This window comes from Hippocampus comes, unplaced genomic scaffold (genome assembly GCF_001891065.2).
Source record: "Hippocampus comes isolate QL1 unplaced genomic scaffold, H_comes_QL1_v1.1 scaffold158, whole genome shotgun sequence".
Classification (NCBI taxonomy): Eukaryota; Metazoa; Chordata; class Actinopteri; order Syngnathiformes; family Syngnathidae; genus Hippocampus; species Hippocampus comes.
The window spans coordinates 3854331-3879092 of record NW_017805548.1 but is presented as its reverse complement, the minus strand read 5'-3'; the positions used below and the strand labels follow the sequence as shown (position 1 = coordinate 3879092).

The 24762-nt window shown below is 40.8% G+C and overlaps 1 protein-coding gene across 4 annotated transcripts in view; it reads left to right on the top strand.

The window, feature by feature from the left end:
• The window catches only part of LOC109521705 (palmitoyltransferase ZDHHC5-like), a 59266-nt gene that overhangs the window by 12723 nt on the left and 21781 nt on the right, over positions 1–24762 (top strand). For 2 of the 4 annotated variants that reach the window (XM_019879718.1, XM_019879715.1), the window contains exons 2-8: positions 331–1947; positions 4083–4204; positions 13691–13848; positions 18252–18424; positions 19917–20019; positions 22090–22181; positions 22952–23078. In XM_019879718.1, the coding sequence (XP_019735277.1) occupies positions 1784–1947; positions 4083–4204; positions 13691–13848; positions 18252–18424; positions 19917–20019; positions 22090–22181; positions 22952–23078 (939 nt within the window). In that variant the 5' untranslated portion in view covers positions 331–1783. The remainder of the gene's footprint in view (positions 1–330; positions 1948–4082; positions 4205–13690; positions 13849–18251; positions 18425–19916; positions 20020–22089; positions 22182–22951; positions 23079–24762) is intronic. The other 2 variants (XM_019879716.1, XM_019879717.1) reach the window with 2 other exon arrangements.

Below are 24762 nucleotides of genomic sequence, written 5' to 3'. Positions count from 1 at the left end.
ACTGACAAGCTGGGTTTCAAACTGTGGACCAAATTCAATTACCACAGAGAGAGACGAGTTGTAGTTCACTTGAATGCGCCCATGATCCCTCTGTTGGATTCTGCTCATGTGACAAATGGGTAAATGTTTTTTTTCAACTTCAAGTGGATTTATAAGGATTATTTGAGAAACGACTACATCATCCCAACTTCCCTAAAACTGACAAAAATTAACATCGGCAAAGTTGCCATAATGTTATTCAACCACCACACCCCTAATACAGACCGCCTTATATTGTTAACTCTTTGGTTTTACTTCATGACAAACATTTCTCCTTTTGTGTCTCTTTAGGTGCAGTAGCCTGATCAATCCCCAGACTGGAATATTTTTGATGGACAACTATTTGAATTGAATTTTTCACAATGTTTCAAATCCAAATATCAAGGGATCCAAACTGTCCAGCAAGGAGACATTAGATCTTTGGAGGAAGTGCTCGTTGGTTCTATATTTTTTTGGGCTGGGGAACAATATCCTCAAAAATCTCAGAACTTCAAAAAACCTGTGACCCAAGATTCGTCAATGCTTCAAACAAAGGATTTTTTTTCTCTTGATTTTTCTAAAAGCCATTGCTGACTGTTAAGGATGGAAACTGTGTGGGCACTGGAGACGCATAGCTGGAAGGGCAAGCCTGAAAGCACGCTTGGAATTTTGCTAACATGGTAGAAAAATTCAGCCAGTGCAGACACTGTGGTCATATAAATTAATCTTCACATAAACTGGTGATTTTACCTTTTACTGATCTCACCTTATACGTCTGCAAATTATTTGCATTCAGATTTTAATTTCAGTTTAATTTTGCTCATGAAAATGTAATTGACATGGATACCAATAGATTACAGCCAAACTGTTTTCTGAAGTTCACCACCATCAGTTCTTTTTTGTCAATTCAATCTCTGGTGTAGCTCATACGTCAGGAGGTCTTAATCAACTGCTGTTATTTCATAGAAATGCCCACACGTAAGAAAACCAAGCTTTGAGATGGGCACATTTACAGACTGTTGTGCCTTGTATGAATGTTAGACTGAAAGTAATTTGTTTCTTGCATTTTTTTTAAGGAGTGGCATATGCTCTGAATTCAAATATGTTTAGTAATTGCATATTCTTGTAAGAAAAAAACACCTCACATTTTCAAATGTGGCTTAAGTTCCAAGCAAGTGCGATTAACAATGAGAAACACTGGAAGGCTTTGACGTCAAAGATAGTTTCAAATGTTTCTTCCAAAAAGCAGGTTTTCCTTTTGTTTACTGACATGTGTTACCCAACTCCCTTGTTTTTATAAAGCCAACAGATCAAACATAACCTGCAAAGTAATTATTAAGCAAAAACATCTTTTGAGCATTCAAACTCAAACTCTTCATTCAATGATTAAATTTGATCAAGACTAAAAACTTGATGTTAATGTTTCCTGGGTAACACGAAAATTGCACATTTTCAAGATGTTAATAAGGCCTGTTTAGACGACATCTGTGGAGTTTGTCGAAAAAATTCAACTTTTTTGGGTATTGGTTTCTTCTTGAAGGTCACCTATTTCTGTCCAGTAGAAGGGGAACTGTGTTACCTCTCACATCCCTTTGGATTCATTTCATGTGTTCTCTATTTAAATGAGCCTGTTATTTCTGGGAACCGTAATTTAAATTCCAAAATCACAAATCCAATTCGTACACCAGTAGGAACATTTAACTGAATGACGACTCCCACAGCATTGCAGCTGAGAACCAACACATCACTGCACGGATAGGAAGAGATGCCCGGTGACAGTAATAAGAGTGAAGGACAGGGTCCAGCCTCTTCTCCCCTGCCCCATTCTATGAACCTGTCCAAAAGACTACTGCAACCTTCACGCTATGTTCCTGTGTCAGCAGCCACTTTCTTCCTGGTCGGCTCCACCACGCTGTTCTTCTGCTTCACGTAAGTGTTTTTCACCCATGCACGTATGGCAATGAGGTCCAAAACACACGCACGCACACACACACACACACACACACACACACACACACACACACACACACATATATATATATTCTTTATTGTTTGTTTTTTACATTATACATGTTATGCTGCGAAACAGCAGGCCAGGTGAAAAAAGAATAAAAAGGCAATTCAGCCAGGATCCAGGAAGGAGATTTTCCAGTTTTCTTTATTTCGAGTCGCAACAGTTGACCAGTTTTTAGCAGACCACGTGTAGCACTGCTCTCCAAGTTGTCTGGTGCCACAGTGACTTCCTCATTCCTCTTTTAAAGGGAGTTCACTTGAGCTTCAGGCCAATCAGGTCCAACCTGCAATTGGCCATTCCCAAGTGGTTGCAATTACCTTTGCCTGTAACAATTAGTGTCTTCCAGATGTATTAAGCACCACACACTGATATCACATAATAACACTTTTGGACGGAGAGAAATGTGCACCTTTCTTCCCTCCAAAAGCCACAAAAAAACTGAATTTTTAATACAGTCATACCTTGGTCTTCGACCACAATCCGTTCCAGAAGGCTGTTCAAAAGTCAATTTGTTTGAAAACCGAAACCACGCTCTTTTTAAAAAAAAAATCTTTCTTGAACACGTCTCCTCACAATGGAACGCTACCCGAGGAAGCATCACTTCCTCGTGTAAGGAAGGCGAGAGGAATCAAGTGGCGCATTCAAGTGCGCTCAGTTTGGCCGTGAACCGATTTTCGGTCGTAATCCGAGGCATAAAAAACTCGAAATCTTTGGTCGAAAACCGATTTGGTCGAGAACAGAGATGTTCGAAAACCGAGGTTTGACTGTATGTGTCTTTTGTCATCATGACATCGCTCACCCCCTGTCCCCCAAGTTCCGACAACCTTTATAAATCAGCAAGAATGTTTTTCTTACCCTGGCAATGCTCAATGGTGAACTGGTGTGGCTGAAGGGCAAGACACAACCCCAGTATTCTGGCATTCTGGTGTTGAATGGAGTGCATCCACTTCAGAGCTCGATGGTCAGTCTGATTCTGGTGTTGAATGGAGTGCATCCACTTCAGAGCAGAGCTCGATGGTCAGTCTAATTGGAATTCTCTTCCAAGGAGGTAGTAACAAAGGGAGTCAACAGCCCACTTGATGAGCTTCTTTCTCAATGGTTGAGTATTTCCTCTCCCTTTCAAAAAGTTTCCAACTCAGGAACAGGATGGGCCTCTCCTCTCCAGCATTGCCTTGCACCAGCACTGCATCAAGACCAACATCTGAAGCATCCACTTGCACGAGAAACTCCTTGGAAAAATCTGCACTCTGCAACACAGGAACTTGACAGATGAAAAACTTCAAGTCCTTAAAAGCTTGTTCACAGGCTGCTGTCCATGGTAGAGGAGACTTAATGTTCTTCTTTGTGAGATCGGTTAAAGGAGCAGCTAATCTATCAAAATGTGGAATAAACCTTCTATACCAACCAATCAGTCTAAGAAATGATATCAAGTGCTTCTTGGTCTGGGGAGTATTATCTTCTCCACAGCCTTCACTTTTTCCACCTGGGGTTTAATCTTCCCTTTCCTGATCAAATGCCCCAGGTAACTCACCTCTTCTTGTGCCCAGGAGCACTTTCTCTCATTAATGGTGCCGCCTGTATTTTCCCAAGGACAGTCTTGAGGTGCAGGAGATGGTCCTCCAAACTTTCACTGTAGATCACGATGTCATCAAGATTGGCGGCTGAAAAACCGGAACAGTCCTTGAGTATAATGTCCATTAATCTTTGAAAGACATACACTAATGTCCACATTTATAATGACAAAAGAAAGTACTAAGATGCTCAACTGTATGACAGTAGTCTTAGATTCTTCACTCTTTATCTATTATTCTCCTCTCAATTTTCCAATTTTTTTGCTGTTTTGGCTCTAACTGTTTAATTATACCAGACTGTCATTGCAATTCTTGTGTGCCACAGTTTGGGAATTCATGGTCTTGAAATAACAAATGAATTATCCCAATCCAATTTAAGTGTTTATTTTAAGTGATGCCGTTTTCTAAATGAAATATGGCCACTGTTTGCTTCCATCAATTTTCTGACAGGTGCTTTTCTTTGTGTTTGTTTTACGCAGTTGTCCATGGCTTTCAGAGCGGTTCTCCGTAGCTGTTCCTATTTATAATGGCATCATCTTCCTCTTTGTTTTGGCCAACTTCTGTATGGCTACATTCATGGATCCAGGCATCTTTCCACGAGGTAGGTGAATGGGTGGGCATTTTCGTTTCGTGATTTGGAGGAATGTGTGGAAGTTGTGCGATTTGCAGGTGAATGAACTTCAAACAGAGCCGTACACTTCATGGAATAACTTTTAATGGATCAGTTTTGGACTTCCCTTTGCAAACTCTAGTTGTACAATTGTAAAATTATTCATGTTGCACTCAAATGTATGGGTGCATTAGAGATATTTTAAGAGGACATCGATGAATATCACATTCTTCAAATACATTGAAAACAACCTTAAAGTGTTCAAAATCACAATTTAGTTTGGCTGTCTTGTCAATTTTTGTCGCTGACATTTCTTTTCCTCCATTCTTGCGTGTGTATGAATTGGTTGTAGTACCCAAGAAAAAATATTTTACAGTTGTGGTGAGAAGTTTACATAGTTATTTCCATACACAATCATGGGCATGAATGCCATGCTAATTTTGGAAATGATTAATTTGAACTGTTCTTTTTCAAATGCGGAATGATTTATGCAACATCAATCTACAATGATCATTTGTAAAAACAATTGTTTGCAAAAGTTTGAACCCTAACCCTTTTCTTTATTACAATAGGAAAATAAGAGACTGGTGAGTACCAATAGCAACTATTGGTATCGATGCCAGTTTTATTTCAAAGTATCGGTAATTTCGACGGCCACCCTTTTCCTGCAATGTTACAATCCAGCGCATGTTTCTGTCACTCGTCAGTGAAACAGGAGTCTGGCATTGCCCGACCGAAAGGTCTCTCGGTACTTGACCCGGTTAATGACATTTACACTGACACAAAAACCCACTCCAGTCATTGCTTAGTCTATCATTTTAAAGTTTCCTAGCATTCGTCAGCAAATACGGACTAGTCATTACTGACGGAAGGCCCATTTAAGGTGATAAAATTGGATAGTCAATAGTATAAGTTGCTCAGGTAATGACTTGCGAACATCACCCCACCAAACTAAGAAAACAGGTGAGCCGTGATTGGTCATTAGCTGAGACTTGAGCAGCTGTGATCTCATTTCCAGTCGACAGCACGTGGCAAAATGGCCGCACTCAGGGATAAAAAACGGATGGATTTTGCTGCTTAATTCTTATTTCACCAATGCAGTATTAATCAAAATGCCATGTTTACACAAGTAGAGTGTAAAGAAAACACTTTTTGACTTTGGTTTCAAAGGTCAAGTGTGAGGTAAACTTGGCCAACCGTCTTTTACAGTAAAACTATTTCAAGCATAATTTCAACAATTCCAAGTTTTTTTGTTTTTTTTTACGCAACCCACCCAGGTTCATAGTTAGCAACATGCTTAACAACGAAAATGCTTTTGTTCGGCGAGTCATTTCATTTACAGAATGCTGAGTCGGTAGTCAGCCATTGTGCTGCATTGATTGTCCTGTTAACTGCACTTTGACATTGTTATCAAGTCATTCAGCGAAAGGCCTTGGCACTGTGAAGATGTGCTGTTCACATTCAGGCAAACAGTTGTTTGAGGGGCCAAAAGAATAGGACATATAAATGGAACAAAAATATATTAGTTTTCTTATTTATATTGACAAAAATATTAATCCGAGATAGTGGCCTCCCACCATAAAGTTGACACATTTAACACGGTACCCTGTGCTTCAGAACCTCATTACAAGTTAACATGACTAGCTATCGTAGCACATGTCACATTTTCCTTTTCAAATGCATTTGCAAATCAATTAATTACTGAAGAAAAACAAGATTTTTTTTTCTGTGTTCAAATTTTAGTATATATACACAAACACATGCAAAAGAACTTGTATAAATGTCACAGTGGATCTTAATGTCCACTCTTATACGGTGAACATTCTTTTCATTTTTCCGGGAGGTTCTGATGATATGAGTCATGCACCTCGTGAGCTGCTTTCATAATGCCTTCCACATTCCCAGCAGGTCTTAAGGTCATACATGGCCCAATACTCCTTAATTAAGGAAGTACTAAACATGCTCTGTGTAATGATGCAGTTACACCAGGATATTAATATGTACTGTACTACTTCAGACCCAGTTGCCCATTCACTTTCATTCTGAAACTGGCATTCTTCTGCATATAAGTAATAAAACCACTTTATTTTAAACGGTTTAAAATTACAATACATCCTGATCTATATAGTGCTTTCACAATAGCTGCAGCTGTAAAAAAAGCTCTTTACAAAACAGTTAACATAAAATAAAATAACACATAATGTAGCGCCCTCAGGATGCGTCATGAGTGACGACACAAAGTCCAATTGAAAATACAGGGTTTTATTCCTGGCAACCCGTGAGAACTGGTCCCACGAACATGAAGCATACAAACAAGTGGCATTACAAACCAAATAAGACAAAACAATGAAGATAGTTGATTCAACAAAATACACACAAACCTCGTGGGCTCACACCCGTAAGGGGCTAAACCTTTGCCGAAATCCTGTTTGTCGTCTTCTTGCCTCTGTTTCTCGGCACTCTCTTCATCTAACAAAAATGGAGCTCACAAAACATGGCCTTTAATGTGTGCCAGTAAATGTGCACGGCAACTAGGGTTGGGTGAACAACCTTTCTACCGATATTTTTTTCCAGCCAACAGTCGCCACTAGATGGCATCAGAACGCCAACAGTGAAATAACTATGGGAAATATAGGCAGTAACAAATAACATAAAATCATGGACAGTCGTGCAATCTTAACCACTTTTCCCTCATATGCTTTGTTGTTTGAAGCAGTTGTAGAAGAAAGAGGAGAGAATCAAAGTGTCCTTTTTTCACCAGTGGATCAGAGGTGCGATGCTCAAAATGTGCATACGTCTGCTACAAGCTAAATTTGGAAGTAAAGCAAGAAGCTGTAACGTCCATTGACGAAAAAGAGATTGTTCACTTCTCCCGTCCCATGTAAATCTGTTTTAATTCCAAACGGCAACTCTCCAAATACGCATCCGCGCTCCTCAAGCTATCCATCCAGCTGCAGCAACGCAGACTGTCCAACAGCGCCTCCATCTCCGCTGAACGAAACAGGACTGTGAAAAACGCTGCCCCGGGGCTGTCCAGCACAGACAGTCAAATGCCGCCGACATTCCTCTCAATCAAAATCAGTGCTCGTACACGCGTGCTGCAGAGAAGTCGCAACCACAAAGCACAGATTCTTCTCCTTTGACAAATGTCGTGGCCAAAAAACACTGAAAACAATCTGTCACGATTCAGGCGAATCATTGTTTTGGATCTGTTGGGGGAAGTCTGTATTCTGCTCATATTTCGTCATGCTGTATAACTTTCCCATGCCCGCAGTTTAGCTTGGCGTCCTTGTAACAATCATCACCTAGAATTGGAATACTCCCTACTGAAGACGCACAAACTTTGGAATGCGCCAAGGTGAGAATCGGTTGAGGAGAAACGAAAGTTATGATATCACAATTTGTGTCTCGGTACCGCCCTTCTGATGGTATAAAAATGATCTGAATCTCTTCCTGCTTCGCACTCGTGACACGCAGCCATTGTCTGTAATACGCGGGTGCCCGAAATATTCTGTTATTAAAAGCTTTGAAGAAACTGTTCATCGATTCCAGCCTTTATTTGGATTACCAACATTCTCCTCGTCCGAAATTCAACGACACGCGGGGGAGAGAAGGCCGCTCTTCCCCCAACAGATCCCAAAAATTGTTGACTCCAGACAAGGACTCCGCAACAAAAAATGTTTAATATACAAAATCGCACTGACAAAGTAGTAACATAAAGCGCCGGTCGAAACAAGGACCAGGAAAAACAAAAACTAAACGAGAACCAACAGCAACACCGATGCGTCGATGCATGCGTCGAGGTCACAGAGCAATCCACGTGTCGGTGCGTGTGCTGCTTCGTGATGATCACGTGACCAACACATGAACTGCGTCGACTCAGTCCAGGCTGCGTCAACGCCGCAAAAGCCCGCCCCGCTGTGTTTATAAGGAAGTGCGTCGAGCGACGAGATGCCACCTGCCGAAACAAGCCAGACCTCGCCCTCCCTCGAATAAAAATATATATTTGGGCAAAAAGGAAAACACACAGATTATCAGAAAAACGTGTCCGTCTGACTTCGAGCGTGGTGTCGGCCAGGCTAGCTTAGCTGTTGTCGTAGTTCAAAGCTTCTTCAATATGTGACATCGGTTGCGTCGGCGCCGTGAGTACGTGCTCGCACGCACAGCAGAGAGCAGCGGACTATCGACTGCTGAGGTGCGCTTCCCTCGAGTGACGTTGCTACAGTACGTGCATATTATGGAGCAGCTCCCGGAGAAACGCAAATTGTCCGCCATGTAGAGCCATTTTGATCTCCTTTTGGAGCATAAGGTATTCATTCAAATCTCCTTGTCTCATCAAGTGCCTCTCCGGTCTTTGACATGTCTTATTCCATTCTAATTCAAATTAATTTCATGGTAACGCTCAGTTTACTTTTCACATATTTTATTGCAGCTGAAATGTCGAATTTGCCATACAGAAATATCATATACCAACAAAAGCACCTCTGCAACTACATCTGGCATGTTACTCATCATTATTAGTGTGATTTTTTGAAACTGTTCTCAATGCCAAATTTGTTAGGTTAGTTTTTTTTTTTTTCCCACATGACCTATGGCAACATTTGAATGATGAGGTAGGGAGACTGGGATGAAGTGCAACAGCAGATGCTATACCTGAGGTCCAGCGATACCTGGCAGAGGGCAAAATTGCACGCAGTCAAGACCCGCTGTTATAATCAAAAGAACAACACACTACTTTTCCAAACCTCTCCCACCTCGCAAAGCAGTTTCTCTGTACGCCGGCATCACCAGTGCCATGCGAACAGGGGAAATAGCATGCAAGAAATGCAACAGACTGAAATTCAAAACACTGGAGCAACTTATTTTTCTGAATAAAAATTTGTAAAGACAAAGCCCACAAGCATCCTCATTTACATAATTTTCACCTTATTCAAACATATTGAATAATACAAGATGAAGGCATAGATGTGAATGATATTGTATACACTTCATCATCAAATCAGTCAGTTCAGTCTGTCAAGTAGGTTGCCTGCAGGGATTTTGAAAGTCCAGCAGGTGTCAGTGGTCAGCGACACAGTATCGAGACACTATCAACACAGTGTGTCATTGTGTCGACACGCCTCATGAGGCCTGATGGACCCATCACTACCAAAAGCGCTTGCACAAAAGGCAAGGAGGAAATAAACCCGAGACTACAAACGAAATGCAAAGTACAGTGTAACTCCTCTACAACGAAATCATGTTTGCAGCAAGAAATTTTTCACAACAGGGGTTTTTTCACTGTAGCAACTTTGATCTCAGATGTAAACACACACACACACACACACACACACGCAAACGAATGTATACACGCACACACAAACGTATGTGTACTCTTTATTTTTATTCCAATAGTGCATAAGTATGAGCACACACTTATTTCACACTTCATATAGTCAGTGTAGAAAGAAAAAAAGGGAAAGAAATTGCGAAATTTACGATCAGCATTCACTTTTCACTTACATCAATTTCTTGGATAATGTATTTTATGTTGCTTCCTCTGTCTTTCATTTGGATGACTTTTACCCTCTCTTCCAGCGTCAGAGCGCTTCTTGTCTTACCTGCTTGACATCCAAAGGTCCGTTTTTTTTTTTGTTTTGTTTTTTTAAGATGATATCCTTTATTTGTCCCACTCTGGGGAAATTTACAGTCTACAGCAGCAAGATTGTGGGTAGAAAGAAGAAAGAAGAAAAACAAAGTGTTTGCATTCACAAAATAAATGTTACAGTTTCAATGTACACTGTTCAATTAAGTGCAATATAAATATAGATATAGATCAGGTGGCTGTGCTATTTACAATTGTTTTTCACATCATTTTATTTTTTATTCAGCAGCCAGACGGCAGTCGGTAGGAACGAGCGGCAGTATCTCTCCTTCAGCGCGGGTGTAACAGTCTCTGGCTAAAGGAGCTACCTAGTGCTGTCAGAGCGGGCAGGAGGGAGTGCGAGGGACTGTCCATCATAGCTTTTTTTGTTTTGTAGCCATTTTAGCAATGCAACATTCATGCTGCGTCTGAATCTAACATTAACAAATACGTCCTGGACCCGGTTGCTTTTCTTTCCACTATTTCACTGTCTCTAACTCGACCTCCCCTCGACCACCCAAGACAGCGTTGCTCAGCTGATGTCATGCAATGAACTTTTAAAGCCAGCCACGGGACACTTCGTAGTCCTCGATGGCCATAGTGAGCGCGATGGAACTCGCCTTCTCTCTAAGTAGCGCTCCAGTTAGCGTAAGGTTTTTAGCATGATAACAAGTAAAGCATTCCAGGAAACGTTCGTTTATTTGACTGTTGAGCCATGAGCAACTAATCGGATGCATTCCACTCTATCTTCCACGGATCTAGCTACAGTATCTACACACATAGATAGTGAGGTCCCTCTTGGCCAATCGGAGGCCAGGATGATGCTCGGTAAGCCAATGGCAGAGCAGCTATGAGTATGTTGCGTTCAGGAAACTCGGAGCTGTGAATGAAATAAAAATCCTTCACAAATCCGTCTGCCCGTGGGGGGACTGCTGCGGTGCTCGGTGGCGGGGCTTCTTGGGCTCCGCTTCCGGTGGTCGGGCTCCCCGCCCGCGCCGCACCGCTTTTTTTCCCCCCCCGGCCACGCAGAGACAAGCGCAGAAACGGCGGCCGATCCGCGGACCACGGCGTGTTGGCCGGCCTGGCTGGGTCGGCTAGTGCTCCTCGCGACGGCGATGTTGCCGGCGACAACTATTTAAAATCGCATATTCAGTTTAAATTCGTCTTTCCTTTTATTATTTATAATTTTATCTGTGGTTTTATTATTCTTGTTTTGGTTGTAAAGTGTCCTTGAGTGTCTTGAATGGCGCTTAAAAATGAAATGTATTATTATTATTATTATTATAATTATTACTATGTAAACCAGTGTAGTGGTTGCTGTTGCCGTTTCCGAACGAAGCATAGAGGTCGCTGTTGGATGAGACTTCGTTGTAGTGAATCTCTTCGCGAGGCAAGAACAGAGAAAAAGATTTCGTATAACGCAACAAGGGTTTTATTCGTTGTATGGGGGGCCGGAGAATGGGAATGGTGTTAATGCATGAAGATTTTTTCACACTAGGGGGTATTTTCGCCCATGTAGGTTTCGTTGTAGAGGAGTTTCACTGTATCCAAATTCACGTAAGCAAAAAACAATACACTAAAACAAAAACCATACTTACAAAACCATAGTACCAAGAGATCAAGAGCGAATACGACAAGGTCTACAGCAAAGGTCAATGAGCAAGGATTGCAGCAAGGTAAAACAATACTCCAACAACCAGCAGACAGTTTGTGGGTCCTTAAATACAGAGTTCCCTAATTGCAAGATTGGCAGCAGGTGTGCAACCAGCAAATCCGCTCAGTCTGCCACCTGCTGGCAAGGTCAAGAACAGGAACATGACACAATCAACATCGGGTTCACACGACGTAACAACAAACACCATGTGACAAAACAAAGACAAAAACAACAAAAAAACCAACAATGAAAAAAACAAGGCCCACCTGGTCTGATCCATAATATAGTGTAAATTTATAACCTCAAAGTTACAGAGTCACGTATGAAGTAGTCAGAGGCCCTATGGCAAGCTTAAAGACACAGCCAAAGCAACCGTGACAATAAGTAAGTGTTAATGAACAAGTGCCCCGCTAAACCGATCACAAACTTGACTTACTGTGTCACCAGAGGATGATGCACAAAGTATGTAAAACACAAATACAAACGATGTAAACTAACTCATCAAAGCACAAAAGACAAGTCTCGACACGAATCATCCTATGGAAAAACATAAATTACCATACCTGTTGAATGAATTCACTAGATGCATGTACATGTATAGTTGAGCATCATGATGTCAGTTTAACGTTTTTACCATCATAGAAAACAATTTGGTACAGTTGCATTACGAACAATCAGAAATAGAATCATTACAAAACTAATGTGTTTCACATTACAAGTAGTGAAATACTATAAGTACTTTCCTCTTTCAATTTATAACTTACAATATCATGCCAATCTTCAATATCTCAACAAAAAGTCAAACCCTGTCAGATGTAAGATTGATTCACCAATGAGCGATACCGCCAACACCTGGTCGTGGGAAGATTTGTCATCAGATGGTTGGCTCAGGGTGTCTTGAATTTTTGTATGTGATTACACTTTGCACCTTGTAGTTTTTATTGGCATTTCTGCTTAATTGTATGTGCGAAACACTCAAGGAAACTGAAGTAGAGAGTAGACCTCCAAATGTATTCGACAAAAGCACTACTCGAATGCTCAGTAACTTATTTCATTATTTTTTCATCAGTGCATGCATTTGTTCATATTACTCAGCTTTACCCCCTGAACTAAAATAATACACAGGTTTTACCTCCCGCTTTGATAAATCAGTTTAGAATTATCCCGAATAATGTTGCTTGTGTCTAAAACCCGTCACTTTCTAGATCACAGGTGTCAAACTCAAAGCAGAGCTGGCCTGCCATGTCATTGTTTGTGGCCCGCGAAAGCCAATCTTGTGATAAATAATGTTGAGATTTTGCAATAATTTTGTTACCCTCTATACACACACTTGACCAAAAATAGAACAAACTATAGTTGACTGATTTCAAAACTAATAATCCATTAATTTGTTGTGTACAATTAATAATGTGGTGAGACGATTAAACATTTTTGTGGTTTTCACTGTCATAACCGCCCTCCGAGGTAAGACAAAGTGGCCCACGACAAAAACAAGTTCAACACCCCTGCAATGAATAAAGAATGGCTCTGCAACCAGGACTGATTTGACATAGAGAGAACGCAGTGGCTTGACAGTAACATTCTGCTTCAACATGAATACCACTGAAGGGCACATAAAAATAACTGTTCCAATGAAGTTGGGATGTTGTATTAAACATAAATAGAGAGAGGACATTGAATTGCAAATCATATTCAATGCCTATTTAATTGAATACACTCCAGAGACAAGACATGTCATATTCAAACTGATGAACTTTATTGTTTTGAGCAAGTAGTCATTTCCTTTGAATTTTACGGATGCAACATGTTCCAAAAAGCTGGGACAGGTATAGTAAAACGGGAATCTTACTCATTCTACAGGGATGAGATTTTTCCGCTTTTTTTCCAGTCGAAATGGACCTTTTTTATATTGTTCCAAATCCGTTGAGAAATTTTTAGGGGGTGGGGGTAGGGTCTGGTGTTATTTCTGGGCTGCTGGACTTACTTGTCTTCGGCAGACTCGGGACTCATAATGGTTACAAATAAAGTTTGCAAGCATCCATTTTGAATACGTTTTTTTCTCGCGAAGCGTTAGGGGCAACGCCTGCGGCCCCCAGACCCCTGACTGATTTTCAGATTTTTTTTCATCACTAGCCACTCTCATCCCTGATTCGAAAGTTGACTTGTTTGGTTTTTGATCTGTCTCTCTGCATGTTTGTAGCTGCGGAGGATGAAGACAAGGATGATGACTTTCGTGCTCCTCTTTATAAAACTGTGGAGATCAGAGGGATCCAGGTCAGGATGAAGTGGTGTTCAACTTGTCGCTTCTACCGACCACCGCGTTGCTCCCACTGCTCAGTCTGTGACAACTGTGTTGAGGTGTGTTCACACTCGCTTCACACTCGCAGAAATATGGAAAATTCAAAGACTTCAAAGGATCTAAATTGTACAGTGCCTCAAAAAGCATTCATACCCCTTGAAAGTTGTCAGATTCATCACAAACTTGAATTTATTTTGTTGATATTGTATCTTACAGACCAACACAAAACAGCACAAAATTGTAAAGTGGAATAAAAATAATAGGCCTGTTTCCCAAATTATAAGTACATATAAATCTGAAAAGTGTTGTGTTCATTTGTAGTCAGGCCCCTGGACTCTGATGCTCATAACTACAACTCAGTGCAGTCAGTTGGCTTCAAAAATCACAAAATTAGTCAATAGAGTCCACCTGTAAGTATAATTCACTCTCAATATAAATACACCTATTCTGTAAAAGCCTCAATGTTTTGTAAAGAACACCAGTGAACAACAGCATCGTAAAAACCAAGGAATTCACCAGAAAGGAAAAAAAGGATAAACTTACTTTATAAAAAAAAAAAAAAAAGCCTTGAACATTTCCATATCATCGTCAAGGAGCGACGCTCAATCCAACATCCATAAATGGAAAAATTGGTCCATTGGTCTGAAAAGCATCCAGGAGGCCCAAAATCTCTCTCTCTGGAGGAGCTGCAGAAAGCCTCAGATTAGGTGGGAGGATCTTTCCACAGGAGAACTATGAGTCATGCACTCAAAAAAATCTAGCCACTCTGGCAACTGGCAAGAAGAGAGCCATTGTTGAAAGAATGGCAGAAGATGCTCCGTTTGCATTTTGCCACAAACCATGTCAGTGAACACTGCAAACAGATGAGACCATGAGCTATGTGTGGTGTAAAATACCGTCATCACCGTGAGCACACCATCCGAACTTTGAAACAGGGTGGTGACAACATCAAGCTGTGGGGATGCCATTCTTCAACGGGGACAGGGAAGCTGGTCAAAGTCGATAGGAAGATGAATGTGACTAATTACATGTGTCAAACAGTGGGTTGCATGTCATTTCATTAAACAGCGTTTAATGAAATGACATGTTTTCGGTAAATTCCCTTTCACTCACTCTGTTTGAAGCAGACACATTTCAAAGTACATCAGATTACGGTAAATCTCTTTGGAAAGTTCAGTAAAATATGCCCCCTCCCCTTTCAAAGGTGGAAAATTTGACAAATGCTGAAAGGAAATTTAAAAATGTGAACGCTTTTAGGTGAACAAACAGGAGAAAGTCTGAAGGAGTAAGGTCTGGGCTGTAAGAGGGGATGAGGGAGCAGTTCCCAGCCCAGCTCGCTGATGGTCTGCACCGTTTGGGCTGCTATGTGCGGCCTTGTGATGTCATGATGCAAGATGACTCCTTCTGACTGATGACCCCTGAGTTTGTTCTTTATGTCTTTCTTGGCTTGCCTCAGCAGCTCTCAGTAGTTGGCACCAAGTTTGAAAGTGACAATGAAGTCAAAAATGTTGTGAGCGACTAGCTGAGACATCAGTCCAAGGATTTTTATGTTGAGGGACTATGGAAGCGGGTGCACAGATAGGAAAAGTGTGTGACAGTGTTGGGAGACTATGTTGAAACCTTAAAAAAAAAAAAAGAGTAAGCTATCTGTGTTAGAAGTCCTTATACCGAAAACGTCATTTATTTAATGGCCGTCGTAGTTGTGAATAATTACTTCTTTAACGACTGTGCGCCCATCAGTTTGACAGCTCTACAAATGTTACGCATATTCGGCTGGGATGGCGCCACCGGGTTTTCATGACAAACTCTGCTGGTCACCATGATATAGAAAACAATCTTATTGAGTAGAGGAGGCATTACATCGGCTTCAAAATATTGACGACTCTAAGGATGAATTGCTCAGCTGACACACACTGAGTCCAAGTAAAAAGTCCCCCTGCCCCGGCCAAAAGGAGCCATGTCACGTATAGTACAAAAGGATGTTCGATGTGATAGTCATGACATTGTGGGGAACACATGCCAAACAGTTGAAATCAATAAAATAATGAGTTTCTGTGGTGCTTGTGGACATAATTCCCAACAGTTGCGGGTGCGCTCGCGACCGAGTTGTTTTCTGCGTGCCATACTTTTGATTTTCTCCCTCTTTTTTAAAGTGATGTACAGTTAAAGTCTTTTGCGACACACGTCTTCTTTCCTTCGGCACCAAACAAATATATTTTACAATAGCTGAACCGCACGCAGCTTGAGAGCTGCACAGGACAATAGACGCTCCACCAGCTTCACATTCATTTATATGACATACCGTATTTTACATTAAAAGATACAACCGAATTTTAAAAAACAAAATACCGACCCAGGACCCTCTGGAGAGATGATGTCTCCTGGCTGGCATGGGAATGCCTTGGGATCCCTCCAAAAGAATTGGAAGACATGGCTGCGGAGAGGGAAGTCTGGGCTTCCCTGCTGATGCTTCTGCCTCCGCGAACTGACCCCAAATGAGCGGTAGAATAATGATGGATGGAAAATACCTTTATGAGACACTCGAGACACGGTAATAATTATTTTCTGCCATGATGTCATTGTCGTTAAAATGGCGGCTCTGGTAGGTCTTATTGTTTCAAAATCTTGGTACTTCTCGTGTCAGACCCTCAAACCTAGCATTGTTTACATGGCAAACAGTGCATTGGAACGGCAACAGTGGTTCACAATAAATAAATAAATACATAAATAAATCACAAACTCCGTGTTTCAACATTTGAACACCTAAACACTCTCCCGAGCAAACATGAGATAGCTCTGGCTAACCCACTATATCAAAGATCAAAACACGTATTTTTTTACCGCCAATGCATTTCATCGGGCATCAATTTTATGCGGATTTTCACAGGTCCCTATTTGTGCGTATAGTGGGGGGCCAACTAGTTAAAAAAAAAAAGAAAAACAAACCCCTTTCCTTTTCACTTTCCAGAAAGCATTTCGTGGCACAATGCATTTAATTGTTGAAGTCCTAAGGACTTAAATCCTTGTCATATGTGTGTTTGTTTTACCAGTGGTTGAATGTATGTCATATTTAACAAATTTGTTTGATTTGTGTTGCACAAATCCGTGACCTCCGGTTGTGTGTAAAATAATGACATCCGATGTCAATTCCTTGCACAACTTGTATCTCATAAAAATTAAGATTCACTATGTGTTGAATTACATTATTAACACATTTCATTATATATTTTTCAGGATGTAAAAGGTTATCGTATAGATTCATGTATAATAAATTATGAAACCGGTGTTACTTGTGTACAACTGCTTTAAATGTTTGGGGTACATCAGGGCAAAAACAATCGGCAAACATTGGCCATTTAGCTGATCTTTCAAGAGCTATGAATTGGGTGATTTAAAGTTTATGCCCTTGAAATTAGCATTGTTTTCTTGGTGAACTGTGCATTGCCACGACAGCAAAGTTTTGCAAAAACTCACAAACTATGCACTTCAACATCATGAAGGCCGAAACAATCTTCTGAGCAAATTTGAGGTAGATCAAATGTGTAAAATTGGGACAAAATAGAATCACCAGGGCCAAGTTACAACATTTTTAGTTGTCAAACAGAACCATCGGAATTGTGGCGCCAGAACGGCCAAGCCCTTTGCCGAAAAGTCACAATATTCGGCGTAAAGCATGATCAACTTAAGAGGCTTTTCTGAGAAATATTCAGTTGGTTTCGTTCAACATTCTTGGCGTAGTGGATTTAAATGTAAAATATGACTTTTCTTGTCGGCGCTACGTGCATCACAGAATATTGTCATGTAGATGTCTTTAGGCTGTGACTATTAGTATATGTATGTGTATGTATTGTATTAATGTATGTATGTATGCCTTTGTTAGACACTTCAACAGCGGTAATAATTATTACAGGCAATGAAGTTTATACATGAAGTTTGGGATTTTTGGGAGCATGTACAGGGGAGTTATTAAGTATTTCCTCTTTGGTGAGGGAAATATAAAATTTTGAAAATTATGTGCTGTGGACTCTGTGGACTTTATTTTTTGTACGTCTTGAGGTGCTACACGTGCCTCCCAATTTCCGTAGTCGTAGGTCTGACGTACCAGGAATGGATTTTGTTTTTCATTGAAGAGGGCATTACAGAGCCAATGTTTTGTTAATGTGCATGACAACTTTAAAATAATCAAAATTTTTACCAGGCCTGTTGAGTGCACAAAGTTTGGTGAGATTTTAGGTTCCCAAAAATGTGATTAATCAGCAGTACAATAATAATCATAATCATAATAACTCCTATAAAAACAATATGGACCTTACAGCGCTTATTGCTCTCGGTCTTATTATCATATAAAACGTTAGAGTTCTGAATTTATCTCTATGTGCCTCATTTTTACAAAGATTACTGTCAAATTGAGGTCCATTGTGCCTTGGCCTTGATCTCAAAGATATTTTCTTTGCTTCTACAGGACTTTGACCACCACTGTCCATGGGTCAATAACTGCATTGGCAGGAGAAATTACCGATACTTCTTCCTCTTCCTCCTTTCCCTGACTGCCCACATCATGGCTGTGTTCGGCTTTGGTTTGCTCTTCATCCTTTATCATCACCAGTACATTGATCGCCTGCATGCGATTGTCACGTATCCTTGAATGGTCTTTTCCTGGATGTGTTCCTTGCTTATTGAATTTCAAATGAAAATGTGATTTTTAATGAATAAGTTTGTCATGGCTCATTCAATTTTGCAATCATTGTCGTAATGTAGTCTACGCAGGGCATTGAATTGATCGAAGGTGGACAGCTCTGGTTGTGTTAGAAGATGTTTGGCCTCTCATCCGAGCAGGCTTTGTCAGTAAATGCACTTTCTGTAGACGAGCTCGGACAGCACAAGCCTGAATTTTGCTGTGAAAACACATTTTTTCTTTTCTCTGAAGCCAGAGGCGTGCTCCAAATCATAAATGGTATCACTGTCAGAATAAAATGACTACACTTCAACCATCCGCTATATCAGATTGATATTTTGCATTTTATGCACATTTTGTGATTTGCCATAATGTTTTCATTCACCGATCCTATCAATGAAATCATTCATCAGTCAGTGAAGTCATTCATCAGCTCGGCAAAATAAGACATTTCGGCCACAGTTTTCCCCACATTTACATTTACCCTTGGCAAGCCAACCCAAATTAATTTTGGTAGCCACTTATAGATATTGGTGTGATCTGTCAATGTAAATGTATTAAGTTTCTTTTGCTGCATGGAGAAACCACTCTGCTCATGGTGGCTCAATTGACTGAAGTTTCTAACGTATCAATGTTTACGTTTGAGAATGATCTTAGTAATATCAGACGCATTGACATCTCAAATAATATCTCCAGCAGGTGTAATAGCCATCTCATCACAGCGCACACATTGCTCTTTTTGTTGTCTTTGAGTTTTCGCTTGGACATACCACTCCATGTTGGGTAAAGTCTATCTACTGTCATCTGGATATTCTGAGTTTTGGATTACCATTGCATTGACTCTCTTTTGGGTGAGATCACTGTGTATCATGGAATGTAGAAACTCATGAACATGGCGAAGCTCGAAAATGTATGACAAGCAGCTTGTGATTGAACAAAACGTTTGTCTTATTCAATTTCCTACAAAGGGTGTCAAAAGAGGGAAAAGGTGATGGAGATTGTTGAAATTTAGAAGTAGAGGCGATGATGTAATGTATGAACAAAAACATACACGCACGCACACACACACACACACACACACACACACACACACACACACACACACACACACGCACACACAAATCGCCCGACTCGTGAACACTTTTTCTGGGTGATTCACATTTACGTAAAACTATCGGAACACCTCTTACTTCTGTTGATGCTTAGTAAACAGTATGCAAATATATCCCAGTCCAGTAAATAAACAAATTCTTTCAAAAGCCCTATTGTTCCATCTTTTGATCAGATAAGCGATTTATTTATTTAGTTAGGTTTTTTTTTTGTTTGTTTTTTTAATGTAATGTTCTTTAATTGATGTTTGACCGCAAAAATCCTGACTGTATAGACGACAAATGACCGGGATGAATGAGAGTATTAACAGACAAAATATTCCTTAACGTTCTTCCTTTTCAGGTTGGCTGTAATGTGTGTTTCAGGCCTGTTCTTCATTCCAGTTGCAGGTCTTACTGGTTTCCACATTGTTCTTGTGGGAAGGGGCAGAACTACTAATGAGCAGGTAGAAAATATTTTAACGTCCCTTTTTTTTTTTTTTGGTCTCCCTCACATGCCGATTAAACCACTGTTAACTACCCCTGCTCATGGGTGATAGGGACCAAAAGAACCTTGAAGAACACATTTGCACTAATAATTGTTCCTCCAACCCAAAGTAATTGAAATTGCCGATAATAATTTAAAAAAGGGGTCACCGACTTGATGCTCGCTGGCCTGCAAGGACCACATAAGTAGCCCACGGACGGGCCTGCTCTTGAAGGAGCTCACCCGGGATCTGGATAAATTTTTTTTTGTCTTACTATTCTAAATAATATTAATAAAAAAGAATAGCTTCACTTAACAGTCAAATTTTTTTGTCACTATTCTTTTTTTTTTTTCACATCACACTTGCATTCATGTAAATTTGGAAATTATAATGTTGAAAAAAAATTGTCTAGTTCAAAGGTTGCAGCGCATGACCACACCATGGTGTTCGTGGAGACAAGGTAGAAGAAGAAGAAGAAAAAAACTTTTATTTGTCTCACAATGGAGAAATTCGCAATTTACCGCAGCAAAAAAAAAAAAAGATGAAAAGTAGAAAAAACAAAACAAGTATTTGCATGCACAAAAAGAAACATTTTAAAAACAATTTAATAAATGGACTCTACACAGTACAGAGTGAAACCTCCTCCAGAGTTTCCAGGGAGCAGCCCAGGACAGAGCTGGCCCTTCTGACCAGTCGGTCCAATCTCTCACTGTCCCGGTCTTAGATGCTGCCTGACCAGCAGACTATGCCATACTGAATGGCTGAGGCCACCATACAGTCATAGAAGATCTTAAGGAGTGACTCCTGAACTCCAAAAGACCTCGGTTTTCTGAGCAGAAAGAGCCTCTTCTGCCCCTTCCTGATCAGAGCGTCTGTGTTGTTCGAACACCCAAGTACTTGAAGGAGGTCACCCTCTCTATGTCCGTACCCTGGATGTTCATCGGTGCAAGTGAAGACAGTTTCCTGCAGAAATCCACAACCAACTCCTTAGTTTTCCCAGGGTTGATCTGGAGGTGCTTCTGCAGGCATCAGTCCACGAAGTGTGAGCAATGACAATGAAGAGCTGATTTACCCTCTAAAGTGAAAATTTTATTTTAGCAATGTGTAACAAACTGGTTGCCCTTTGCATTAATCACCACACCAAGACGTATCTCTCAGTTTCAAAAAGGTTAGTGACACCTGGCTTCAACCATTTACACTTATACTCATCTTCAAACATTGCTTTGATTTTAAAAACAAAGTGCGATGAACAGTTAACCCTGGAGCATGTGCTGTTAGTCCTGTAACAGCTCCCTGAATAGCGAATGTTTGGGATGTCTTGCTGACACCAACTGTTGTTTCTGTTATTGCTGCTGCTATTTGATGTATCTAGCATTCGATGCTATGTTTATTATGTATAACAGGGTTCAATCAAATGGCAAGACATATTCACAATTAAAGGCAATACGTCCATTTGGGTCTTCACTTGGGCATCATCACCTCAGTAACTCAGTAGCTGAAAAAAACACATCAGGATTGTACCACCCATTCAAAGATAACATGACAGAGAAGTGCTTTCAGACATCAGAAAAGCTTGCTGACTCTCCTGAACTGTAGGTTTGTTTTTGTTTTTTTTTTGCATTGGGATCTCACCAGCCCTAGCTGGATGCTTATCATCTCCTTCGGATAACTTGTTAGCATTACAAGACTGTCTCCAGCACTTCTGAAGAATGTCCAAAATGCGTTGGAACACTATGCGCGAGTGAAAAAAGTAGCCATCGGTCAACATATTTACTGTGGCGTAGGAGTGGCGATGGATGAGACCTATAAACTAAGCTAAAGACTGTAGCTCGGAACCACAAACAACACGCCAGACTCAGCCATCAAGCTGAAGAGTGTGTTTGCAGACATTACGGTGATGGCAAAATACTGCTTGACAGGCATTGAAGTCCTGGTGGTAAAATTCATGAGCAGATACATTTGTGAATGGTGAACCGCAAATATGCTGTAATCCACTATAATTGTCATATTCAAGATGTCCATTCCTCTGTTGTTTCTTATCCTCTTTAGGTGACGGGAAAGTTCAGAGGAGGTGTCAACCCTTTTACCAATGGGTGTTGGAAGAATGTCGCTCATGTCCTCTGCAGTTCACAAGCACCCAGGTTCACATTAAATGTTTGTTTTTTTACTTTGAACCACACCAGGCATTCAACTTCACACAGTGTGTCATGATGTCCATGGACATTTAAAAAAAATAATAAAATGTGGTGCATATTGAGACCGAAAAGCCTGTATCAAAAAACTCCTAAAGGGACACAATCGAATGCCTTTACCAAGTCCTCAAAACACATGTTGACTTATTGGGCAAACTCCCATGCACTCTCAAGGCTCCTGCCAAGGGTGTACAAATGGTCCACTGTTCCACGACCAGGACAAAAACCACACTGCTCCTCCTGGATCTGAGATTCGGCTTGCAGCGGACTCCCCACCCCTCCTTCAGCACCCCTGAATAGAACTTACCAGGGGCACAGAGGAGTGTGATCCCCTGTAGTTGGAACACATGCTCCTATCCCCCTTCTTAAAAAAGGGCCCTGGTCTGCCAATCTAGAAGTATCATCCCAAGTGTTCACAAGATGTTGGAGACAGCCCCACAACATCCAGAGCCTTGAGGAACTCTGGGTGTGTCTCATTCATCCAGGGCCTCGCCACCGAGAAGCTTTTTAACCACCTCATTAACCTCGACCCCAGAGATAGGAGAGCACAGCTCAGAGTCCCAGGACTCTGCTTCATCATGTCTCGGCCTTTATATACTGTCATGCACGTGTGCTTGTTTTCCTCATCTCTCGCCTCCAAACAGATGTCAGGAGGGTTCACTGTGCGCATGACTTTTACCACCTAGCCTATGGAAATTTACTTTCTTTTGTGTCTGCAGATATTTGGCAAGGAAGAGATACGTGCAGAGTGTGTGTGTCCAGCCTCCGTTTCTACGGCCACAACTGAGTGAGGCCCAGCAAACTGCAAAGATCCTGGATAATGGTTTACGAGGAGATCTGCATAGGGTGAGATAAGATCAGTAAAGCTAAATTCAATCCGGTTATAGTCATGGGTTTTTATGTGTCTGATCTCTCTATTTTGGCCCTTCTGGTGCCAACACAAGTGGCCACGACTCAAGTCATGCAGATAGCAATTGTAATTTGTTTTTCTTTTTATATACCGTATTTTCCGCACTAAAAGGTGCACTGGATTATGAGGCGCACTTTCAATGAATGGCCTATTTTGTAATTTTTTTCATATATTGGATGCACTGGATTATAAGAGGTAATCTACAATGCATCCACTAGATAGAGCTACGCTCCTGCCGTTCGACTCGAGAGGCGTTCATGACCGCCTCCGAAAAACGTAAATTAACAATTACTTCAATGAAACTACGAAAATTGAAAATAATGCATCAAAACAGAAAATCAAGCGAGGAAATCACAAAATAAATTCTACAGCCCCCCTACAGATTTTATTTTGACATTTCCTTGAGCGTAGCTCCAGCAGAACGATCAGATGTCAATGTTAAAATGTAGGAGACTGGACTGTCTCAGAAGTGTTTGTTATTTATTCCTTTGTTGTGTACTGTAGTCACAAACGAGGAAATCACAAAATAAATTTTAACGGGGGGCTGCAGAATTTATTTAATGATTTCCTTGCTTGATTTTCTGTTTTGATGCATTATTTTTCAATTTTTGTAGTTTCATTGAAGGAATCGTTCATTTACGTTTTTCGGAGGCGGTCATGAACGCCTCTCGAGTCGAACGGAAGAAGAGAAGGCACGGACACGGACAAAGACGTACCTGTATTTGTTGAGATTGTGAAAACCATTAATAAAGTGTGCGTTTTAAAAAAACAACAACACAGCTCTCCTTTTTTTGGAGCTGCAACAAAAACGTATTTAATAAAGCAGCGACACAGGTCACTGAACCAACAGCAAGTTATAAAATTGTAAGCACGTCTCCAGCAAGGAGCCATCTTGGAGTCGACATATTACCGTAATGACCATACAAGAAGTGCACTGGATTTTAAGGCGCGCTGGGAGCTTTTAAGAAAATGGAATACTTTTCGGTGCGGAAAATAAAGTACACAATTGTGTATTATTATGTTTCCCATGGATGTGGAACAGTTTCAGGGTCTAATCAGCTGCAGAAACACTGCTTGTTCAAAAGAGAAGCTCCTTCAGCTATAGACAATGGAATAGACAGACCACAGCTCATAATCTGAAGCGAGACGAAAGGCATTGTAGCTCCAGCTCTGTACTTACTTGATCCACTGTCACTGATCTATATTCCACAGCACCAGACACTTTAAAGCGCTCAAGGACTTGTGTACAATTGCACACTTAAAGTTGCTCTACAAATACTGCTACTGGTCACTTTAAAATGGTGTAATGATTATCTGCACCAACTGCACAACTGTTATAGAATTGTATTCTACCACTGATCACTTTAGCTCTGCTTGATACTTTGCACATTGTCTCACAGCTGTCATTGGGTGGTACTACCGCACAACGGTACCCTTACATTACAGAATGTCTTTCCATACTTATTTGTCATGTCCTTGTTTATCGTAGTTGCTTGTTATTGATGATACTAGTGTAGCCTGTCCTACGGGAGACAAATTCCTTGTGTGTTCTACATACTTGGCCAATAAAGATGATTCTGATTCTGATTTCCTCCAATAAATTACAGGCAAACTAGTCGA